Genomic DNA, 17,776 nt, shown 5'->3' on the forward strand with positions numbered 1-17,776 from the left:
GGATGGATAGATGGATGGATGGATGGATGGACGGGTGGGTGGACTGATGGATGGATGGATGGAAGGAACGATGGGTAACAAATCAGACGTGTGGACATACAATTACCTCTAACGAAGAAAGTTGGAGAGGGTATTGTAGTCACTGGTGTCTGTCTGTGTATAATATATCTAAAAAAAAAAGTTGTTACAGGTCTTCAATAAAATCTGGTGGCTTTTAGAGGAGGTATGCGCCCTCTGAATTAATGAAAGAGGGCAGACTAAGACCACAGAATTAAGTGACCGTGTAGGACCGTAAAAGCATTTGTCTGGTGTAAAAAAAATATAACAGTACAAGATGTTATAAATCTGACTGGCACTGGTGGAGGTATGCAGTCTCAGAGATTCCTAGGTGTATCAGCAGACTACCTAACTGACGACTGATGGATGGATGGATGGATGGATGGACGGATGGAAGGAATGGATAGATTTATAGATAGACTGAGCTACATAAACATAATATTGATGGATAGATAAAAGGATGGATGGGATGAAAGAGATCTATACGAGGAAAAGGACTGGAAAACACACACACACACACACACACACACACACACACACACACACACACACACACACACACACACTGAATCAATCACATGTGCACGTGCAAACCACAACGCACAAACACCTGAACAAACACAGATACAGTACATACATAATCAAACAAATGCATATAAATACTAAGGAACACGTACACACACATAATCAGACATACGCACATGTAGGACAAACACACACACACACACACACACACACACACACTGGATCAATCACATATGCACTTGCAAACTACAACACACAAACACCTGAACAAACACAGACACATACATAATCAAACATATGCTTATAAAGACTAAGGAACACGTACACACACGTAATCACACATACGCACATGTAGGCTACCACACACACACACACACACACACACACACACACACACACACACACACACACAGTTAAGCCGGTATAATGAAGTGTTTGCAAACACTGATAGCCTAGGGTACAGACAGCTCTCTCTCTCTCTCTCTCTCTCTCTCTCTCTCTCTCATGCTGATGAGAGAGAGAGAGAGAGAGAGAGAGAGAGAGAGAGAGAGAGCTAGTTTACAAGTGTGAGTGAGAGAGACCCCAAGCCGGATCAGCCAAAGACTTTACCCTGGCACTGTGATGAGCCTCTCTCTCTCTCTCTCTCTCTCTCTCTCTCTCTCTCTCTCTCTTCTTCTTCTTCTTCTTCTTCTTCTTCCTTTTCTACTTCGTCTTCTTCTTTTTCTCCTCCTCCTCCTTCTCTTCTCTGATTCCTCACTTCCTTTCCTCCTCTTCTCGTCTTTCCCCTCTTGCCTTCTTCGATAGCATTCTCTCTCTCTCTCTCTCTCTCTCTCTCTCTCTCTCTCTCTCTCATCGTGCGTAAAGCTGGCGTATTTGGTGTTGTCTGTGACCTCCAATACTGCCCCCCCCCCCCCGCCCACGATACCCCTCACACCAGAGAGAGAGAGAGAGAGAGAGAGGTGGTACATTACCCTCCACTCTATCTGTCTATCTATCTGTCTATGTCTGTCTGTCTGTCTATCTCTATGTACAGTCGTCAGTACAAATTCGCTGCAAGCCTGCTCGTGTGATGTGGTTGTTTTGTCTGGCAACAGTGTATGGGAACTAGTTGCCACACAGGCTTTTTTACGCTTTAAAAACGTGTTTGTAAGAATTAGTACTATAAATCGTCCATAATGGAATAGTCTTTATGTCTGATTAGCATAAAAATGTGCAAAAGACGACAGATGAATATTATGGAATGATGAAACTCCCGCTCTCTCCCCCATACCCCTGCTGATGACCCTCCCCAGCCTACCTCTCACCTCACCTCCCCCTCCCTCCTGCTGCCCTTCATCTCCACTCCCCTCTCCCTGTCCTGTCTACCTTATATTATCTACGGAACTAATCTACGTAATGAACTGCACTCTTCTCTGTTTCTTGTCTATTCCTGTAACCTTTTTGCTCCTTGACATTGAAGAGTTTCTTGCCATGCAACAGTCTTTTTCTCCCACTCTCTATTCCAAACATGATGCAGCAATTGGAAACATTATGGTTCTGATACTGCTTCATGAATCAGTGAACAGTGGAGAATCGGAACATTTTTCCTAGAAAGAGAGATAGACTAGTAGGAGGAATGGGACCAAAACTGTTTAATTCCGCCTACCGAAATAATAGCCACCGACTGCCAGGCTCACTCAACCAAACACCAGTAAGGAATACATCACAAGAGCGAGACCTCAATGTTCCTATATCTCCCGGCTGTTGCTAGTGTCAAAAGGTGGAGAAAAGAAAAACAACTGAAATAAAAGAAGTGGGAAGGAGACGGGGAGAAAGAGAGTGGGACTCGAACAGGAAGGAATAATGATAAAACTATGATATAGTTGGCAGTACTGCAAGCAGATGGGAATAGGACAGGCTGGGTTTAGTAAAAAGTCAGAAGAGATCTCCGATGCTCCAATAGAGTTGGTGCCGTGGATAAATGAATGAAAGTAGAGAGGGTGGGGAGAGAAGAAAGTGAAGAGGCATGAACGTGGGTGGGGAGTAGGAGAGAGAGGGAGGGATGGGGAGGGATATCAGAAGGAGTAAGGGGGAGAGGAGTTTAGACACGGTTATAATGAGGAATGTCATACGTCGTTCCATAACATTCTTCTTTCAACTCATGCACCTTGTTATACTAATCAAATACTGTACTGTATACAGAATACTGTACTCTAGGCAATCACTAGTACCACTTCATAAAAACACGCCTTTAAAGTGTATGAAAGTCTATGTGGCAACTAGTCCCCTTACACTGTTGCCAGACAAAATGACTCACATCACACGAGTAGGCTTGCAGCGAATTTATGCTGACGACTGTAGCTGGATGTATATGTATAATACAGATGGAGAGATAGATCAACAGACACGGATAGATAGATAGATAGATAGATAGATAGATAGACAGAGGTAGGCAGGCGATGATAGAGATAGATAGATAGATAGATAGACAGAGGTAGGCAGGCGATGATAGAGATAGATAGATAGATAGATAGACAGGTAGGTAGATTAATAGAGAGATAGACAGAGATAGGTAGGGAGATATAGACAAATTGATCGATAGACAACAGACAGAAAGATAGGCACATACAGTAGATAGATTTGGACAAGTGGTGGTGAAGTCTATCTATCTATCTATTGCCAGACGCCATAATCCCGTAAGGGGTGGTCATTTGACTTTGAGTTATTTATTTTACGGGGAGGGGCACTAATCCTCCACCAACCCACTTGCTGACACGTAGGGAGCACGTATGGTCTGGTTATATGGTTACCACCCAGCGTTGTAAATAGTTTCTTGGCTTACATGAAACCATTTGGCTTGTCACTCGATGTAAAGCCGGTGGTGAAGTGGTGTGTATTAATGCCCAAATGGTGACATGTGTAGGTATATAAGGCCAAGTGTGGTGTGTAGGCCTTGGGAGTAGGCTGTGTATGCCTGTGAAGAGCTGGTTTACCCCTTCTGCATCTTCATATTTTCGTTTTTTCTCTTTACTTTATTTCTCCTCTACTCCTGCAGTGCCACGTTGTAATATTAGATCTGGGTGCTAATTCTCTTCATTATTTCATCTATCTATCCATCCATTCATCTATCCACCCATTCATTCATCCATCTATCCATCCATCTATCCATCCTTTCATCCACTCATTCGTCACCAAGTATGGATGGATGGATGGATGGATTGTGTGAATAAATTATCATGCTGGATAGGTACGTGAACTAGTCGATCAGTCAAATACTTGTCCAATACAGTTTATTCTCTTACTAATCCAACCCTCTATCTATCGATACTGGGTGATGGATGGATGGATGGACGGATGGATGGATGGATGGATGGATGGACGGATAGATGGATGAATGGAAGGCTGGATGGATGGCTTGATGGATGGATGAATGGATGAATGGCTGGATGGCTTGATGGATGCATGGATGAATGAATGGAAGGATGGATGGATGGATGGATGAATGAATGGAAGGATGGGTGGATGGATGAATGAATGAATGACTGGATGGATGGATGGATGAATGAATGAATGAATGACTGGATGGATGGATGGATGGATGGATGGATGAATGGAGGGATGGATGGATGGATTACACATGAGCCAGCTTACCATTACCTTTTTTTCCTTGCTTTTTTTTCATAGCTAATCGCAACTCCCTCCCCCCCCTTTCGTCTCCCCCAGTCTCTCGTAACCAGTCTGCCAGCAAGAGACTCCCCGACTTGCTTACCATCGGAGCCAAGAAGTCGGGCACCCGGGCACTCCTTGCTTTCCTGCGGGTTCACCCAAGTATCAGGGCGTCGGGGCCGGAGTTGCACTACTTCGATAGGTTCTACGCGAGAGGCCTGGACTGGTACAGGTGAGGAGATGGATAGATAGATAGATAAATGGATAGATAGATAGATAGATAAAAATATAGACAGGTGAGTGCAGAGATGGAGGAACTGGTATAGATAAACAGACTGATAGACAGATAGATAGATAGATAGATAGATGGATTGGTAAACAGACAGACAAGTGAGTGCAGAGATGGAGATACCCATATAGACAGGTAGATTCATAGATAGACAAACAGATAGATAGACACATAGATAGATATAGATACATATATGAATACATACATATATACAGATAATTATACAAGTGTACATACACGGACAGATGATGCAGAGAGAGAGAGAGAGAGAGAGAGAGAGAGAGGTAAATATCCAGTAACTGTGTAAGAGGCAGACAAAAAACCACAGAGGTATACAATTTTGAGCAGGATGGGGGAACGACGAGGGGAAAAATTGTGTGTGTGTGTGTGTGTGTGTGTGTGTGTGTGTGTGTGTGTGTGTGTGTGTGTGTGTGTGTAAACGGAGAGAGAAAGAGGGGGTGAGATTAAAGAAGAGAAATAGTAGGAAGGAACTAAAAAAAACAAATAACAAAATAACAAGAGAGAGAGAGAGAGAGAGAGAGAGAGGTAACTATCGAAGTCCTTTGCAATTCAACACACGAAAAAGTTTACATGGATGAGTGACGGTCAAAGAAAGAGAGAGAGAGAATGAGAGAAAAAAGAGAGGGGAGATGGAGATGTGAGGTGGGAAAGAGAGAGAAAGAGAAATATAAGACTGAATAAGACGGAAGGAAAAGAACAAAAGGTGAAGAAGCTGAAGAGACAGGAATAACAGGAAGATGGAGGAAAAACAATAATAGTAATTAGAATGCCATAAAATTTTCCAAGGACGATTCTGATAACGAAAAACTTGCCACAGTCATTGCCTACTAGAAGCCAAGCTATAGAGGGACCTTGAGGTCAAGGTCACTGATCTTGTGTATGTCACCTTAGGTCATCACAGTCTATATGTCCACCAAGTTTGGTGGCTCTAGCTTAATCCTTCATGGAAAATAAAGTGACATCCGGTATATCTGAAAAAGTCCTAATTTCACCCCCAAGATTAAGATGATATGGTTGTGATCGGAGGAGCCATAAGGAGAGAATAGAGTAACAGCGTAAGCAGAGGGATTAGTTGTAAGGAAGAGGTCAAGTATGTTGGAGCTCTCTCCAGGGCGGTCAGGGATACGGGTAGGGTGCTGTACAAGCTGCTCTAGGTCATTAAAGATAGAAAATATGTAGGCTTGTTCACCAGGTGGATCAGTGAAAGGAAAGGAGAGCCAAATGTGGTGGTGAAAGGAAAGGAGAGCCAAATGTGGTGGTGAAAGGAAAGGAGAGCCAAAGGTGGTGGTGAAAGGAAAGGAGAGCCAAAGGTGGTGGTGAAAGGAAAGGAGAGCCAAAGGTGGTGGTGAATACTGAAGACTTCAAAATAATGAAAAAAGTGATAGGAGTGTTCCATCTTAGAAGTAAGAGAATGATAATCAAAGAATTATTCATAGTCAGTAGAAATAGGGGATAATTGTACAACACAGACATATTCAGACAGAGAATGACAGGAAAGCCAAATAGTGCATATGGAGAAAGTAGCATATCAGTCCCCCCAGACGGCTGAGTCTCAGTCAGGACAAGAAGATGAGGTTTAGAGGAAGAGAGGTGGTGTTCAACAGAGAGAAAATTAGAGGAAAGACCACAAATGTTGCAGAAATGAACAAGGAGTGAGTCAGACAGTGATTTTATGCATCTCACTTGGCCGTCACCAGGAGAGGGATGGATAGTGGAGGCTTCTGATGGACCCTTTCCCCACACCCTAGGGACTCCGAGGCTGGGTGCTGAGACGCCATTTTTGTTGAATTTAGAGTAGGAAGTGTGGTGTGTAATATTCATGTACTTTAGTGTTGACAGTTAGACGAAATTGTAGGAGTATGCTGGCCTACTCTCTGTTACCGAAATACTGAAAAAGTTCAGCAAAAGGGGATGGTCAGGAAGTAGTCCCGAGGCCTGATGAAACGGGAGCTCCAGCTCTCCCTGTCATCAGCTTTCCATCCACCTTGGGAATACCGCCCTGCTCGACTGGTGGTACGATCTACATCCTCTTAACTATTATTTATCGTTATTATTTTCGTTATTATCTTTCATTATCGAAGCTAACTCCAGATCTTATCATTTAATAGAGAAATCATGATAGTTAATTTAAACAAGACGATTTTAATAAGGTGAAAGTTTATTAACAAACTATTAAGCAATAAATACTAACCAATAACAATAAAGAAACAGTAAGGTAATAAAAATAATAACCTTCACCTCAGAAAAAATCCACTAATCTCAGTGCAGCCAAACAAATTTCTGTCATCGATTAATCCTGTTATAATTTTCCTTCTTTTTTTTTCTTCTCTTCTTTCTCATCAAGTGCGTAGGGGCCCGGGTCTAGGCTATTAGTCCCGAGATTTAAGGCGAAAGTGACCAGCCTCACCCGCCCCTGAGTGGCATTTTGAACACTAACCTCCAAACACCCTTTGATATAAACCCTTACTGGAACAACTCTTTTGGTGCGCCTTAACCCACTAATCCACAAGGCATTATTTCATTACTCGACTACCACCCAACCTATAACCACCCGAATGCGCACTACATCATATGAGTGGATGGCTGCCGCTCCCACCTACCACTAATTTACCCAGCTAAAAGAATGCAGTATTAGGGCATAAACTGACTTAGAATCACACTCATACTAACACCAGATTTAACACTCATACTAACACCAGATTTAACACTCATACTAACACCAGATTTAACACTCATACTAACACCAGATTTAACACTCATACTAACACCAGATTTAACACTCATACTAACACCAGATTTAACACTCATACTAACACCAGATTTAACACTCATACTAACACCAGATTTAACACTCATACTAACACCAGATTTAACACTCATACTAACACCAGATTTAACACTCATACTAACACCAGATTTAACACTCATACTAACACCAGATTTAACACTCATACTAACACCAGATTTAACACTCATACTAACACCAGATTTAACACTCATACTAACACCAGATTTAACACTCATACTAACACCAGATTTAACACTCATACTAACACCAGATTTAACACTCATACTAACACGTGGACACAGTGGCTTGGAATTTGTCAGTATCTGCAAAGGCACTTAATTGGTTTAGTTTGAGAGAGAGAGAGAGAGAGAGAGAGAGAGAGAGAGAGAGAGAGTAGGAACAGCACACACACACACACACACACACACACACACACACACACGAGGAAATGTCAGACCACACCTCGTGTCATGAGGACCAAAGAAAACAAGCACCTCTCTCTCTCTCTCTCTCACCGGCAGTTCAGCGATGAACTTTAGTTCTCTTTAGAGAGAGAGAGAGAGAGAGAGAGAGAGAGAAATGGAGAAATGAATTCCCCGAGCTAGGCAACTAAGGCCATATAGCCCCGCTGGGCTTACAGGAGGGAGCTACCCCTCCCGGCAACGGTAGCCCGGGCGAGGCTCGAACTTGCGACCTCCCGATCACAAGCTCAGCGCGCTACCACTGTGATACCGCGCCCCCCAGAGAGAGAGAGAGAGAGAGAGAGAGAGAGAGAGAGAGAGAGAGAGAGAGAGAGAGAGAGAGAGAGAGAGAGAGAGAGAGAGAGAGAGTATACATAATGCAAGAGGCAAGGGGGAAGAGTACACAAGAGAAGAGGATTGGGAGGAGGAGGAGGAAGAGGAGAAGAAGGAGGAGGAGGAGGAGGAGGAGGAGGAGGAGGAGCAGAGGAGAGGAAGAAGGAAGAAAGAAAGGAAGGAAGGAACGAACGAACACGCGATAAAAAGGACAGAAGCAGAAATATTGTGGAATTAACAGAGAGAGAGAGAGAGAGAGAGAGAGAGAGAGATTCTTAGTACTGAAGTCATTCGTCCTCTGCTTTCATATTCGTCACAATGTCTCTCTCTCTCTCTCTCTCTCTCTCTCTCTGCATATATATATTTTGAATAGATAGACAGATAGATACAGATAGACAGATAGGTAGGTAGACAGACAGATAGATAGCTATGGACACATACATATAAAATGCTGGTAAAATACGTATAATGGTGTTAGTGGTATTATAACAGAGATGAAATGGTAAATAATAACAGTACTGGTGTTATACTACATTGATATAGTGCAGTGAGATGTAGAAATGACCCGGTATGGTGTGGTGGTGTGATGAAAGAGAGTACTGGTATGATGTGGTGGTGTAGAAGCGATGTGGTATGACGTGATGGGTGTTGCGATGTGTAGATATTGACATACTGGTGTGAGATATGCAACTATTCCATCATACCGTGCAGTCTATTCCTCTTCTGCTTTCCCTCTATACCTCTTGCCTTTCCCTCCCCCACACATACTGGTGTGAGATATGCAACTATTCCATCATACCGTGCAGTCTATTCCTCTTCTGCTTTCCCTCTATACCTCTTGCCTTTCTCTCCCCCACACATACTGGTGTGAGATATGCAACTATTCCATCATACCGTGCAGTCTATTCCTCTTCTGCTTTCCCTCTATACCTCTTGCCTTTCCCTCCCCCACACAGAAGCAAGCTGCCTCTGAGTATGGAAGGGCAGCTGACCGTGGAGAAGACCCCTGCTTACTTCACCACGCCAGGGGTACCGGCCAGGGTGAAGCAAGACCTGCCTGACGCTAAGTTACTCCTGGTGGTGCGGGATCCAGTCACCAGGGTCCTGTCTGACTACACCCAGAGTCTTAGGTGAGGCAGGGGCAGGCAGGGACAGGCAGGGGTGAGGAAAAAGAAGATAGAAAAGACAGGGAGAGGCAGGGAAAGCTAAGGGAGGCAGAGATGAAGCAGGGGAGAGGCGTAGGTAGGCGGAAGAGAGGCAGAGGTAAGTAGAGACAGAGGAAGACAGAAAGGAGCAGGAGAGAGGAAGAGGGAGGCAGGGGAGAGGCAGAGAGAGGCAATGGAGAGACAGAAGGAGGCAGGGGAGGCAAAGAGGCAGAGGAGAGGCAGAAGGATGCAAGGGAGAGGCAGGGGAAGGCAGAAGTAGGGGCAGAGAGGGATATTTAGAGGGCCGAGTTCCGAATGCCACAATCCCTGCCTCTCCTATATTTCTCTTTGTGGCGCCAAATTTGGAGCACCTGGCTAAGCAGAGAGGCAGAAAGAAGGCAGGTGAGGCAGAGTGAAGCTAGGCGAGGCAGGGTGAGGTGGGGATAGAAAGAGAACTAGAAAAATGACGGGGTAGAGTGAGGAACAACTAAATCCCTCTGCCTTTAGAACATTACACGTCTATGGTTAAGTGAAGGAAGCAAAGTGGACAGGCAGGAAGGGGTGGCTGGTAAAGACAGTAAAAAGCTTAGACAGGCAGGGGCGAGGCAGGGGTAAGGCAGCGGAAATCTACGGCAGAGAAAGCAGGAGACGGGAGAGGTAGGTGTGATGGGTCAGGAAATCGAATCTGGGATGTGACAGGGCCTCCTCTACTAGATTATTGGTGGTGGTTACAGACTAGCCAGAGGAGCTAGGGAAGGCAGGACAGGCAGGGAGAAAAAGGAAAAAATATAGGAGCAGGAGGAGAGAGGCTAGGAGAGGCAGAGAGAGACAGAGAAAGCTATGAGAAGCAGCATAAAACAAAAGATGCTAGGAGAGAGAGAGAGAGAGAGAGAGAGAGAGAGAGAGAGAGAGAGAGAGAGAGAGAGAGAGAGAGAGATGATAAGCAGATGAAAGAGGGAGGGTAAGAGAGAGACAGGTGAATATAGAGATAGCCAAAAGGCCGAGCTGGATTGCGACAGGAGCGTTTCATCTCAGGTTAGGCAGAGGAAGCAGGGTGAGGCAGGGAAAGGCAGGCAGAGGCAGGGTGAGGCAGGGAAAGGCAGGCAGAGGCAGGGTGAGGCAGGGAAAGGCAGGCAGAGGCAGGGGGAGGCTAGGAGAGGCGAGGCAGGAAGAGGCTGGGAGAGGCAGGAAAAGGAAGAGGAGGCAGAGGAATACAGAGGGACAAATTCAGGATGTGACAGGATTCCATTACTTCCAGATTTATGGCGTGGATTTCTACTGCAAGTCTTAGGATAGGTAGAAAGAGAGTGCGGCAGTGGAAGGCAGGGTGAGGCAGTGGAAGGCAGGGTGAGGCTGAGGGAAGGCAGGGTGAGGCAGTGGAGGGCAGGGTGAGGCATTGGAAGGCAGGGTGAGGCAAGGGATGACAGAGTGAGGCAGGGGAAGGCAGAGTGAGGCCGGATTGACAAATGAGGCAGGTGGGACGATGGAGGGAGGGACAAAGTACATACACTCAAGCCAGAAGGAACAAACAGGAGTGAGGAAGGGAAGGGAAGGGAAGGGAAAGGAAGGGAAGGGAAGGAAAGGGAAGGGAAGGAAAGGAAAGGAAGAGAAGGGAAGGGAAGGGAAGGGAAGGATTACACAGGATTACATAGGAAAGCAAACAGCAACAGACCTTCTGGTCCTTTCGAGGCTGCTTGTTACAAAGAAAGCTATGACTACACGATCTAACTCTACATGCTGAAGGATAAGGATAGTAAAGCAAGAAGGCTTCCCCCACCACCAAACCGTCCAGGAAAAAGTGAGAAAAACCACCATGTAGCATGGAAAAACTGACATGGAAATTTCATAGGAAATATTGGAAAGGAAAAGTCACATTCTATAATACTTTGTCTATAAGCTACCCGACTGAGTAACCTGAAAGAGAAAGTAATCAAATAAATTAATATTTACGGCATGACATAAACCGGTACATTGAGTTAATGGGAAGTCTATGGACATAACGTGGAAATTACACACTGCACAATGTGGATGTTTAGGGGTGGTGTGGCAACCTTGCCTGGCACTTTTAAGGTAGGCAGCAGTCCATCAAGCCCTAGCTCCGTTCACTCCACTGAGACAAGGAGTCTCCCATGTGGGACAAGTACACAAGTTTCATCCTGAAGCAGTGACCCCTGGTTACATTAAAAAAATCCCGATGGTGGTCACTTGACTAACAGGGACCCTCAGTGATCCACAGCCCATCACAGGTCGAAAGTGAGAGTAGTGACCATTAACTCAGGGTTATCTGTGCTTATATTGCTTACTTTGCATTGGGGAGATTGAAAAATATATAAGATGAGTGTCTTAGACAAAAGAGGACTGCACAGTGCACGGTGTGGATGTACAATGCACAGAGTGGATGTTTAGGGGTGGTGCGGCAGCCTTGCCTGGCACTTTTTAGGAAGGCAGCAGTCAATCAGGCCCTAGCTCCGTTCACTCCACTGAGACAAGGAACTCTCCCATGTGGGACAAGTACACAAGTTTCATCCTGAAGCAGTGACCCCTAGTACATTAAAAAACTCCCGATGGTTGTCACTTCACTAACTGGGACCCTCAGTGATCCACAGCCCATCACAGGTCGAAAGTAAGAGTAGTGACCATTAACTCAGGGCTATCTGTGCAGATCCTAATCTGTGCTTACTGTATATTACCTCATTTGCATTGAGTAAATTGAAAAATGTATAATGACGTGACGTGACGCTATGTTAAGTTTATGGGGTGTCATGTAGAAATGAGGGGACTGCACAGTGTGGATGTTTAGGGGTGGTGCAGCAGCCTTGCCTGGCGCTTTTAAGGTAGGCAGCAGTCAATCAGGCCCTAGCTCCGTTCACTCCACTGAGAGAAGGAAGTCTCCCATGTGGGACAAGTACACAAGTTTCATCCTGAAGCAGTGACCCCTGGTACATTAAAAAAAATCCCAATGGTGGTCACTTGACTAACAGGGACCCTCAGTGATCCACAGCCCATCACAGGTTGAAAGTAAGAGTAGTGACCGTTAACTCAGGGCTATCTGTGCATATCCTAATCTGTGCTTATATTACTATATTTGCATTGAATAAGTTGAAAAATGTATAATGACGTGCAACAACACTATGTACGGGTACACTGTTTACGGAGTGTCTTGTAGACAAAAGGGGAAAGAACTTACACGTAGCTATAAAAGCAAGTTATTCGGACAGAAAAAGAGTCACCTGAGGATTCTCGTGCAGATACTTGTCTATTTTGTTTTTGAATGTCTTAATTGAGATACTGTTCACAGTATCTGAGGGTAATCTGTTCCAAATATTTACAACTCTGTTAAAGAAGACGTATTTTGCTTCATGGGATTGGAAACGCTTTCTCATAATTTTGCAGCCATTACTTCTGGTTTGACTCAACCGGTCTATATCAAAATATTTATTCATGTCTAAGTTGTCATATCCCTTCATGATTTTGAGAACTTCAATAAGGTCCCCTCTTAGCCTGCGCTTTGTTAAGCTAAATAATTTAAGTTCTTCAAGGCGTTCCTCATATGGTTTGTTTCTAAGTCGTGGTATCATTTTTGTGATTCTTCACTGAATTCTCTCTAATTTTTCAATGTCCTTTCTGTAGTATGGAGACCAGAATTGCACACAATACTCAAGATGGGGGCGCACTAGCGTGTTGTACAAGGCAAGTATGACTTTTTCCGATTTAAACTCGAAAGCTCTTCCAATAAAACCAACCAGCTCGTTTGTAATTTTAACTGCCTCAGTGCACGGCTTACTTGGTTTTAGGTCATTTGATATTATCACACCAAGATCCTTTTCATTGTCAGTACTTGATAACTGGGTATTGTTCATTTTGTAATTCACATGGACGTTGTTACTTCCAGTATGAAGTACTTTACATTTTTCGGTTGAATTTCATTTGCCATTTTTCTGCCCACCTTGCTAAAGTATTAAGGTCATTTTGTAACTGCTGCCACTGTAATTTTGAAGTTACTTTACTGGTTATTTTGCTATTATCTGCAAATCTGGATACTTTACAATTTAGACCCTCATCAATATCATTTACAAAGATAATAAAACGTATCGGTCCAAGTACTGAGCCTTGGGGAACGCCGCTGATCACATTATGCCATTTGGATTCCTTTCCGTTTATCACAACTCGCTGTTTTCGGTCTGAAAGCCAGTCTTGTAACCATTTCTGCGTATTCCCTTTTATTCCATGTGCTTCTATTTTGTTCATGAGACGCTTGTGAGGGACAGTGTCAAATGCTTTCTGAAAGTCGACGTTAATTATATCTACTGCTCTTGAGTCATCGTATGATTTGTAAACATCATGGAAGAAGTCCAGTAAGTGTTAAGCATGAACGACGATGTCTGAATCCATGCTGTGAGTCTTTAATTATATTATTTTCTTCTAGATAATTAACTATTTTATCTCTTATGATTTTTTCCATTAACTTGCACACTATTGATGTTAAGCTGATTGGTCTGTAATTTCCTGGGTGAGACTTATTTCCTTTTATGAAAATTGGTGTTACATTTGCTAGTTTCCATTCGCATGGAACTTTTCCAGTACTTAACGATTTATTGAATACGACAGACTGGCAGCAGTAACTCATTTTTTGCTTTTTCGAGAATTCTCGGTGATATTTTATCAGGGCCAGGGGTTTTGTTTATGTTCGTACTCTTTATGGCTGAAAGAATATCGTTATTATGGATAGCATAGTTTCTAGGGACTGTGCTATTTGCTTGGTTTGTGGGTAACAGTAAGTTTCTGGTGGTGTTTCCAACTGTAAAAACAGACGCAAAGTAATCGTTATGAATGTTCGCCATTTCAGCCTCATTTTCTGTGTGTTTGCCATTGTTCGTTTCTAGAGGACCTATTGATGTAGTGATAACCTTTCTCTTTCTAATGTAACTGTAACTTGAGGAGGAGGAGGAGGAGGAGGAGGGAAAGGAAGGGAAGGGAAGGGAAAGGAAGGGAAGGGAAGGGAAAGGAAGGCAGGGTGAGGGAAGGGAAGGGTAGGGAAGGGATAAGAGAAAAGAAGGAAGGAAAGAGAGAAGAGAAGAGTGAGGCAGTATATGGAATGAAAGAGGAGTAGGACGAGGAATGAAGGAAGAGAAAAGGGAAGAGGAGGGGAGGGAAAAGAAGTAAGAGAAAGAAGAGGAGAGGGGAAGGAAGGGAGGAAAGAAAGGATGAGTTAAGAAAATAGGGAAGTGGAGGGAAGGGAAGGGAAAGGAAGGTAAGAGGAAAAAAAATGTGAATGAAGAGAGAAAGAAAAGGAGAAGGGAAAGAATGGAAGGGAGATGGGAGGGGAGGGAGGAAAGAGGAGGAAGAGATGTTGAAAGGGGTAAGAAGTGAGGGAAGAGGGGAGAGGAGAGAAGAGAGAAGAAAGAGAAGAGGGAAGAGAGGAGGAAAGAGAGGAAAACCGGAGTGAGACAGACGAGGAAATAGAAAAACGGGAGAAACGAGAGGAGAGGAGGAGTGGAGAGGAGAGGAGGAGTGGAGAGGAGAGGAGAGGAGTGGAGAGGAGAGGAGTGGAGAGGAGAGGAGAGGAGTGGAGAGGAGAGGAGTGGAGAGGAGAGGAGTGGAGAAGAGAGGAGCGGAGAGGAGAGGAGTGGAGAGGAGAGGAGGAGTGGAGAGGAGAGGAGAGGAATGGAGAGGAGAGGATGAGTGGAGAGGAGGAGTGGAGGGGAAAGGAGTGGAGAGGAGAGGAGTGGAGAGGAAAGGAGGAGTGGAGAGGAGAGGAGTGGAGAAGAGAGGAGCGGAGAGGACAGGAGTGGAGAGGAGAGGAGGAGTGGAGAGGAGAGGATGAGTGGAGAGGAGGAGTGGAGGGGAAAGGAGTGGAGAGGAGAGGAGAGGAGTGGAGAGGAGAGGAGGAGTGGAGAGGAGAGGAGTGGAGAGGAGGGGAGTGGTGGAGAGGAGAGGAGGAATGGAGAGGAGAATGAAGAGGAGAGGAGGAGTGAAGGGGAGAGGAGGGGTGGGGAGGAGAGGAGAGGATGAACGGAGAAGAGAGGCGAGGAGGAGTGGAGAGGAGAGTAGGAGTGGAGACAGAGGAAAGAGCAAGGGGTAGGGTGACGAAAGAGGAGAAAACTGAGGCAGAGAGAGAGAGGCAGGGTGAGGTAGGATGAGGCAGAATGAGGCAGAGTGAGGCAGGGGGAAGCAGGGTGAGATAGTGTGAGGTAGGGTGAGGTAGGATGAGTTAGAGTGAGGAGAGTAAATCAGTGGGAAGCAAGGCGAGGCAGGGTGAGGTAGGGGTGAGGCAGAGGCAGGCGGGAAGCAGGGTGAGGTAGAGTGAGGTAGGGTTAGACAGGGTGAGGCAGGGGACGGTAGTGTGAAGAAGAGTGAGGCAGGGTGAGTTAGGGATTGACAGGGGAAGAAAGGGAGAGAAATGTGAGGAAGGGTGAGGCAGAAATGAGGTAGGGTGGGAGGAAAGAGCTGGCCTTCTAGGAGAGAGAGAGAGAGAGAGAGAGAGAGCGAGAGAGAGAGAGTGTTAATCTAGCCCCCGCCAGCGCCAAGCAATAGGAGTAAGGCAGAGTGGAGGGGAAGGAAGGGGTGTGATGGGGTAATGTATGGGTGTTGTGTGTACACGTGCCTTTGTGTATACCCACCACATACACACACACATACATACATACATACATACACACATACATGCTTATATAGATACATATGTACATGCATACCACACAAAACTACATACATACATCCAAACACATACATACATACATAGATACACACATACATACACATACATACATACCTACATATACACATATACATTCATATATACATACATCTGTACAGTATATGCATACCACACACACACACACACACACACACACACACACACACACAATGATGTGGGGGGTCAGGAGGTGGAGAGAGAGACAGAAGGGAGGGAGGGACGGAGGGAAAAATTAATAGGAGGGGAAGAGGGAGGAGGAAAAGTGGAGAAGGGATGGGGAAGGGAGGAAACTGGGAAGGAAGGAAGGAAGGAAGGAAAGAAGGAAGGAAGGAGGGAAGGAAGGAGAACTGAAGGGAGTAGGGAGAGGGAAGAAAGAAAGGAACTGAGAGAGAGAGAGAGAGAGAGAGAGAGAGAGAGAGAGAGAGAGAGAGAGAGAGAGAGCGTGTGAAAGCGAGATTGATACAAATGAGAATATGAAAGACTGTAAAGAGAGAGAGAGAGACAGAGAGAGAGACAAAGAGAGAGAGAGAGAGAGAGAGAGAGAGAGAGAGAGAGAGAGAGAGAGAGAGAGACAGACAGACAGACAGACAGACAGACAGAGCGTGTGAAAGTGAGATTGATACAAATGAGAAATTGAGAGAGAGAGAGAGAGAGAGAGAGAGAGAGAGAGAGAGAGAGAGAGAGAGAGAGAGACAGACAGACAGACAGACAGACAGAGTGTGTGAAAGTGAGATTGATACAAATGAGAAAATGTAAGAGAGAGAGAGAGAGAGAGAGAGGAAGAAGGAAAAAAAGAAAATAAAGTACTCTGCAGGGAAGGAAGGGAGGAAGGAAGGAAGGAAGAAAGGAAGAAAGGTAGAGAGAGACAGACCCACACAAGGAGGGAGGGAACGCGGTAGGAAAGGAAGGAGGAAGGAAGGCAATGAAAGAGAAGGAAGAGAGGCGAGGAAGCGACAAAAGAACGATAAAGGAAGGTAAAGGAGGAAGAAAAACACGGAAGAGAGAGAGAGAGGGAAAGAAAGGAAGGAAGGCAAGGAAGGGAGGAAACACAGGGAAGGAGGCAAGGAGGGAAACAGAGGGAGAGAGAGAAGGAGGAAGGTAGGAGGGAAGGGGGAAAGGAGGAAAGAAAGGATGGAGGGAAAGAGAAAAGGAAGGAGAGAGGAGGGAACGTCTTCACTCACTGGGTCTGACGCCATCACGTCTTTGCTCACCTCTTATCTCCTCTCTCTCTCTCTCTCTCTCTCTCTCTCTCTCTCTCTCTTCCGCGTCTCCAGTAAGCATAGATCACTGAGGTAGTTTGAGGGGCCGGCCATCTTGTGTACTATAGTAAAAAATTAACACTAAAACGCAGTGCTAGTCACGAAGAAGTGCTATGGAAGTCATAATATAAAGCCCTAATATTGCCATACTGAGTCACTGATCTATGGGAAATGTATAAACGGACGAAGGAGCGTTGTGGTGTGGATGTGGATGTGATAGGAAGCGTTAGGAGAAACACACTGAGGTGGTTTGGCCATGTGGAGAGGATGGAGAGTGAGCGACTGACGAGGAGAGTGTATGTGACTGAGGTGGACGGGGGAAGACGGAGGGGGAGGCCAAGGATGAGATGGAGGGATGGAGTGGAGAGGTATATGAGAGAGGGGGGTGTTACCTGGGAGCAGGGCAATGAAATGGCGGGGGACAGTGCGACATGGAGGCAATTTGTTTGTGGCCACCCCTTACGGGATTAAAGCATCTGGCAATAGATAGATAGATAGATAGATGATAGATAGATAGATAGATAGTAATCCTGTCTATCTCACGTGTTTTTCCGCT

At 45.2% G+C, this 17,776-nt stretch overlaps 1 protein-coding gene across 1 annotated transcript in view; it reads left to right on the forward strand.

Annotated features, from left to right (window-relative positions):
- LOC145411916 (heparan sulfate glucosamine 3-O-sulfotransferase 6-like) overlaps positions 1 to 17,776 on the forward strand; it is a 71,188-nt gene that overhangs the window by 40,286 nt on the left and 13,126 nt on the right. Inside the window, exons 4-5 of the mRNA XM_080281886.1 lie at positions 4,299 to 4,459; positions 9,076 to 9,249. Coding sequence (XP_080138012.1) covers positions 4,299 to 4,459; positions 9,076 to 9,249 — 335 coding nt within the window. The remainder of the gene's footprint in view (positions 1 to 4,298; positions 4,460 to 9,075; positions 9,250 to 17,776) is intronic.

The sequence above is a fragment of the Coenobita brevimanus genome, chromosome 91 (assembly GCF_032717465.1).
Source record: "Coenobita brevimanus isolate Jiangsu-jjx chromosome 91, ASM3271746v2, whole genome shotgun sequence".
In the NCBI taxonomy this organism is placed as follows: domain Eukaryota; kingdom Metazoa; phylum Arthropoda; class Malacostraca; order Decapoda; family Coenobitidae; genus Coenobita; species Coenobita brevimanus.